At 40.4% G+C, this 6,965-nt stretch overlaps 1 protein-coding gene across 1 annotated transcript; it reads left to right on the forward strand.

Moving 5' to 3' along the window:
* Positions 1 to 471: 471 nt before the first annotated feature.
* On the forward strand, positions 472 to 6,627 carry LOC131073503 (auxin response factor 10). Its single transcript, XM_058009946.2, has 3 exons — positions 472 to 1,686; positions 4,788 to 5,872; positions 6,091 to 6,627. Exons 1-3 carry the CDS (start codon positions 499 to 501, stop codon positions 6,158 to 6,160), a joined length of 2,343 nt encoding a protein of 780 aa, XP_057865929.2. The 5' UTR covers positions 472 to 498; the 3' UTR covers positions 6,161 to 6,627.
* The last annotated feature ends 338 nt before the right edge of the window (positions 6,628 to 6,965 follow it).

Below are 6,965 nucleotides of genomic sequence, written 5' to 3' on the forward strand. Positions count from 1 at the left end.
AGGGCGAGCCAGATCTGCGGCGTTTGCATGGGCCGGAGAAACAGTGGAGTGGAGTGGAGACAGAGGAAGAAAGATGATGGGAAGAGACAAACACTAAGACAGCATGAATGCAAATATATATATATATATATAAAAATTGCCTAATGGAAAAAGCAGTGGGGCCCGCCCTATCCCGGACACATGCTGAGCAGGGAATCCGCGGTGTGATCGCGGCATAAGCGAGGGAGTAGCAAAGGAAATAAAGGAAAACATTTCCTCAAGTAATAAAATATAATTTGCACATCTCTGTGTCTTAGAGTGCGTGTAAACTGCTTTCATTTGATAAAATTCGGGTGTCGGGCGAGAAAAAGGGGGCCTGACAGAAAGAAAGCGGGTCAACTTCACGGCGACATGACCGATACACGTGCGCATGCTCTACCGGAGCTGCCCGCGGGCAGCCCGCCCGGTCCTAAAAACAACACGGTATTGGAATTCGCAAAGGTGGGGTGAAAAACAGAAATGAAGAAGAAAGAAAGGGAAAAGGGAAATCCCAATCCTCCAAATCCTGCAAATCCTTCACATCCAAATCCTCCAAGTCCGAGCCTTTCAATGGCGGCGAAGATGGAGCAGAGAATGGGGAGAATGGAGGGCGGAGTAGACGCTCAGCTCTGGCACGCCTGTGCGGGCGGCATGGTGAATATGCCGGCTCCGGGGAGTAAAGTTTACTATTTTCCACAGGGCCACGCTGAGCACGCTGCTTCGGTTGTGGAGTTTCCTCGGGGGCTTCGCGTAGCGCCTCTGGTGCTCTGCAACGTGGTCTCTGTGAGCTACCTCGCGGACGGAGACACCGATGAAGTTTATGCCCGCATTCGGCTTCAGCCCACACAGGAGACAACGTGCAACGAGAATCTTGAGGCTCCGAGTGGGGTGAGCAACGATACTAAGGCACCGTCGTTCGCAAAGACTCTGACACAGAGCGATGCTAATAATGGTGGTGGGTTCTCGGTTCCGCGCTACTGCGCAGAAACGATTTTTCCGCCGCTGGAATACTCGAATGATCCTCCTGTTCAGACGGTTTATGCCCGTGATGTGCACGGCGAGCTCTGGAAGTTCCGGCATATCTACCGTGGGACACCCCGGCGGCACTTGCTGACTACCGGCTGGAGTACTTTCGTTAACCACAAGAAGCTCGTCGCCGGGGACTCCATCGTGTTCTTGCGGAACCCCGCTGGTGGTGAGCTCTGCGTTGGTGTCCGCCGCTCGTCGCGCAGTAGCAGTGCTTCTAATTCGGCCGCCGATTGGCATTGGCAGTCGTCTGCGACTCGGTCTATTAGGTGGAGCGGCGGGGGGGCGGAGAATTTGTCTGATTTTCTTTCGAGAGCTCCGCCTAATTCTGCCGGGGGGACTGGTTTTGCTAGAAACAGGGGCAGAGTTGGGGCTAAATCTGTGGTGGAGGCCGCCACTCTGGCGGCCTCAGGACAGGCTTTTGAGGTGGTTTATTACCCAAGGGCTAGTACGCCAGAGTTTTGTGTGAAGGCGCAGGCTGTTACAGCTGCCCTGAGGACGCAGTGGGTTCCAGGGATGCGTTTCAAGATGGCTTTCGAGACTGAGGATTCTTCGAGAATCAGTTGGTTCATGGGCACTGTGTCTTCGGTTCAGTATGCAGACCCCCTGCTTTGGCCTAATTCGCCATGGCGCCTTCTTCAGGTACTTTTCCTTTCTCAATTTCAGATGGGCTTATGAACTGGTTTCTTGGTTTTTTCTCCCCTCAGCTGTTTTTTTGGTTGATTCATGCATTCTGGGCTTAAGCTCGCCAAACAGGTGGGACCACAACCGGGGCCCCCATCTGCAAGCATTAATATTGTCCATGTTTGGAAGCTCAATAGCCTAACAAGGACTTGAACGCCTCACCTCATCCATTGCACTACAACGTTAATGAAAAGATCTCTTTTTTGAGTTATTGACACACCCAGCATTTTATGCAGATAGAGCGCTGGCACTGCGATCTGTCTCCTCTAAACAAACAAAAATGTAGCCACATACCATGTTTTAGACCATATTATTAAGCTTCTTTGTTCCACAACATTTCAGGCAAAGTAAATCCACGTTTCGAACACATCAATACCTGCTTGTCTCATTGCAATCAGGTTGCGATTTAAAAGTAAAGGTTAATGTAGTTTTTTAAGTCCCTGCCAGCGAGATATCAATTTGGTAGGAGTTCTTCCGCTTACAGAGACAGCAATATTGTGTCCAAGACCAATAGCTTAACAGGGAATTGAACCTGGGTGCATGAATAAACAACGCCTTACCTCATCCATTGTACCACACCCTTTATGAAAGGTCAGCTATTAACACATCTAGCATTTTATGTAGATAGAGTGCTCGCACTGTGTCCTTGTCACCTCAAAACAAACAAAAATGTAGCTATATAGTTGTGATATAATAAAGTAAAGGTTAATGTAGTCTGGTAATTCCCTATGAACATAGATATCAATTTGGTATGAGTTCTCCTGCTTACAGACACACCAATTTGGTGTCCAAGACCCTTGTTGTTCAGCTCCACAAGGGAAGGGGATTGATTTCCAATTTACCATATACACTGTTCAATGAGATATACATCCTTAACACACTTTCAGATTCAAACCTGAGTTTCTTCTATGGAGTACAAAACCTTTAATATTTTGATTAGGCCCACTCAGGTTGTACTTCGGATTGAAGCAGTGACTATTATACTCAAGTTACTTCTCAAAAAACACTCTTCTCCCGTTTAATATTTTGATTTGACCTCTGTTGCTTATTCATGGCCCCTTTGGCAAGTTTTCAAATGTTATTATAAGTAATGAATATTTTGATTCTAGTTTATCTTCCAATCAAGATCCCTTGGGCAAAATACACAACACTGAATAATAACGCAACTTACATTATGATCCTACCTTGCTTGTGAATGAAGTACCCCTTGGAAAAAATATTTGATTATAATATATTATGCGTTACCGAGTATAATATAATGTATATTTCAATTCTACTCTGCTATAGAGGTCCCTTTGGCATAACTTACAACTTGAATATGATACAATGTACACATTGATTCCACCCTGCCTCCGTATCAGTTCCCTATAAGCAAAATTTACAACTTTGACTATGATATAATGAACATTTGGATTATATTCTGCTGTTGAATGCAAAATTTAGATCTTAAGTGTAATATAATGTACATTATAATGCTGCATCAAAGCCCCTTCTGCAAAATTTACAACTTTACATAGATATAATATAACATGTATTTTGATCTAACCTGTTTCTGGGTGCTTGCCATTGTAGCTTCCTGTGGTTGTAAATTTAAATTAGGTCGATAAAATTTCAGCCTAAGTCATTTATGAACAGTATACAGTTGTGCTCAATAGGTAGAGCCCTCTATCATGCTTCACAATTTTGGTGTATCACCCTTCACAATTTTGATGTAAATATATCCTTATAGTGGATGAAATCTGTGTTGCCAACATACTTGATTTGGCTTTCTCCTTAATACTCAATGTCTAAACTATTTTTAAACTAAAAATTTAAATTCTTAATCAACAATGCCTATTTTGATGCTTCTCAGCTTCTGGATTCTTTTTGAGGTAGCTTGTCATGTTCAGTTAGGTTATTAATGTTCTGCTTATGAAACCTACCCATGACACTCCTCTGTGTAAATGAGCCTGATGATTTCCAATATGCTTTGTTTCTCAAGGCTCACTTTAAATGGTTACATGGGAAATTCCTTATAAACTTCCACATACTGTTTGATGCTCAATAAACAGCATACGTTATAGTTTTTTGACATTTGTGATTGCACTGTGAACTTATGCCAATGTCAGATTGCAATGTCTTTCCAAAAGATCTGATTCTATCTTTTCTTCTTAAAAATAGCCAAATTTGAGCTCCTTTTGTCCCCCAAAATTTAGAACTTTGAATTTAACACGATTCATTTTTTGACGCTACAGGAATTTTAAACACTATTCGTGTTGACTTTCCTTTACTGTCATATTCAACAGTGTTTCAACTTCTCATGGGCTGATTGTTATGAATTTATATGCAAAAAGGCCAATTATGTCTCATTTCGTTTTCATTCTCAGGATGACCTCCAATACACATGAACTCTTTTATACATTCTCACTCTCTGTGAAATGAACAAGCAGGGTCTAGCTTCACTAGCCTAGCCTTATCTTTTCTTCAAAGATGCAGGCAATAACTTATTCTGAAAAGTAGATTTTGGTAAGGGTTGTGATATTAGTTGAAATTGGTGAAAATTTTGGAAGATGAAGCACCAAAAATTGAGTTGGGCTTTGGCAAAAAGAGGGACAATACTACAAACCCAACAAGCACAATATTTTCAAAATTTACTTAAAAAGTTATAACCAATCCCTTAAAAAAATTTGATATAACTTACAAGTTTCTGGAAAGTCTTTTATGAGCCCTAAGTTCTTCTGATTTATTCTTCTTTGTGTATTTTTTACCTAAAGCAAGTATGGCACAAGTAATTGTGAACAAATACAAGCCATTTAACTAGTAACCGGTGTAATGTTGGCTTTAGGTTTTACCAAGTCACTTGCCAGGAATAGATATTGTGGAAATTGGAACTTGTTTGTTGTGTAATTGACTGCCAGACATCATCATTTACAGAACCTATTATATTTTTTTTTGGCTTCCCTAGGAATATAGTTTAAAATAGGTAGAAATGGGAAGTGTTAATGTGGAACAAATTGGCAGTTCTTAGCTCTACTTTTTGATAGTTCTAGGTTCTCATGACTTGGATGTTTGTGAAACAGGTGGCATGGGATGAACCAGATTTGTTACAAAATGTGAAACGAGTTAGTCCTTGGTTGGTGGAAGTTGTTTCCAACATGCCTACCATCCAAATGACACCTTTTATGCTTCCTAAAAAGAAACTCCGAGTGACACAGCCTCCCGAGTTTCATGTTGAGGGCCAAGGAGGAATCATGGGACTCCAAATGGCCACTCTTACCAATAATGTGCTAGGGCAAATAAACTCATGGCACAGTCTTTCAAACAATGTACCTGCAGGCATGCAGGGAGCCAGGCATGACAGTATTTATGGGATTGGTTTCTCAGACATACGTCAAAACAAACTCCAATCCAGGTTATTTTTAGATAACCTGCACCACCATGATCCAGGGGCTACGGCTCCTGTTTCCACAGATCTCAATATAGGGAACTTTTCTCTTGAACAATCAAAGGTGCGGAATGGCCTCTCTTGTTCACTGACCATGGGGAATTCATCACAAAGTGAGCAAAAAGGTAGTAATTATACTGGTAGCGCAGCCCCTAAGACCACATCCTTTCTGTTGTTTGGGAAGCCTATTCATACGGTACAGTCACCAAAATCCCAAAAGCAGCAGCAAGATGGAATAAACTCTCCAGATGGGCTAGGCTTTCCGAGCTTCAAAGACACTGGTTCACCTGGGCTTACAAGCAACAGCTCAAGTGACGGGAATCAAGAAATAGATAGGTTTCAAGGACCAGTCAATGAAAGGACAGATGGATTGAAAATGTTTAACAATTCTAGCATAAGACCTCAGCACGGTGAAAGCTGCGGTGATGTTAGCACCAACCTTATTGGAACTTTACAGAGTTTTAAAGATCAATCAGCTTTCTTAAGCTTGAAGAAGAATATGGGAGGAAAGCTATCGGAGGATACAATTGTCCAATGTAAAGTCTTTAGTGAGACTGAAGAAGTAGGCCGTACGCTTGATCTAACACTCTTCAGTACATATGAACAACTTTATGACAGTTTGGCAAAAATGTTTGGTATTGAAGAATTTAAGCTTTCAAATCGCGTTCTCTACAAGGACATTGGCAACACTCTGAGGCATGCTGGGGAAGAGCCTTATGGGTGAGTTATCTATCGGATCCAATTTTGTTCCTATTTCACCATTATCTTAAGTTTAATTTCAGTTTGTTTTACAATGATGAAAATTAAGTTCTTTTTTTGTGATGTGAATAGTTTCCTGCAGCAATCTTCTTTTGCACTGCCTTTATAAGTGATTTCTTATGTAGATCCTTTGGCAATTGATCAAATCATCATATTAATCATCCTTAATTTGAATGCAGAGATTTTGTGAAAACAGTGAGGAGGATTACAATTGCTTCTGATTCAGGCAGGGACATGATGTCACGATAATTGATAGCATGGATAAAACTGTATACCCTGTTCCTGCATTATGATGTCAATTATTGTCTAATAAGTAAATTTGTTATTATATGTGAGGGACTGCATAATATGAGAGGGAGTTCTTGAGGCAGACAACTTAGATATCAACCTTTAGTTAGGTTTGTCATGAGAAAAGTTTTATCAAGATAATTCTGACTCCAAAACTCATTGCTACTTTTATTTAAAGAGTAAACCTGCAACAGAGAACTTTCATAAGATGTAATCTATGCAACCAAGCACTTTAACCGTTTGCTGTCAAAGTTCAAACAATTGTTAGAGATTTCGGGACTACTGCTAATGCTGAATATGTAAGTTGTCTATATTGAATCTTGACAAGAACATGACCACAAATGGTTAAGTTATGCTTTGTGAATTTCGTTCAACTTTTTCAGTTGGAAGGAACAAAAAACTTAATTGAATGTGACCGCTACTAATTACACACTGTTTATCATTTATTCCTTGCTTAGAAAGAGCTAGAAAAAGCATACATGATAATCTATCTTTGAAGCTAACAAAATGATCTATTAAAGTTTGTTTTAAATAGTTTTAACATTAATTGCTATTAGTTTGTGTGGTGTTTGATGCATTTAGAGTACTTTTAGATTCCTAATCTTGGAATTTCTATATGGAATCATTAAACCTATACTATATGTTGGCTAACTTTGGCTACTTATCTGAATAAGTTTTTCATCTCAATCATAATGCAACTTGCAGTTTTCCCATATTGACAGTAGCATATAGTAGTAATTACTAATTAAAGGCCATGTATATTGAT

The sequence above is a fragment of the Cryptomeria japonica genome, chromosome 1 (assembly GCF_030272615.1).
Source record: "Cryptomeria japonica chromosome 1, Sugi_1.0, whole genome shotgun sequence".
Lineage (NCBI taxonomy): Eukaryota > Viridiplantae > Streptophyta > Pinopsida > Cupressales > Cupressaceae > Cryptomeria > Cryptomeria japonica.

Excerpts from the sequence above, each read along its gene's own strand:
- LOC131073503 (XM_058009946.2), top strand. The coding sequence starts at position 499 with ATGAAGAAGAAAGAAAGGGAAAAGGGAAATCCCAATCCTCCAAATCCT. Across the intron at positions 1,687-4,787 it reads CGCCATGGCGCCTTCTTCAG|GTGGCATGGGATGAACCAGA; the intron begins GTACTTTTCCTT and ends TTTGTGAAACAG. Across the intron at positions 5,873-6,090 it reads GCTGGGGAAGAGCCTTATGG|AGATTTTGTGAAAACAGTGA; the intron begins GTGAGTTATCTA and ends ATTTGAATGCAG.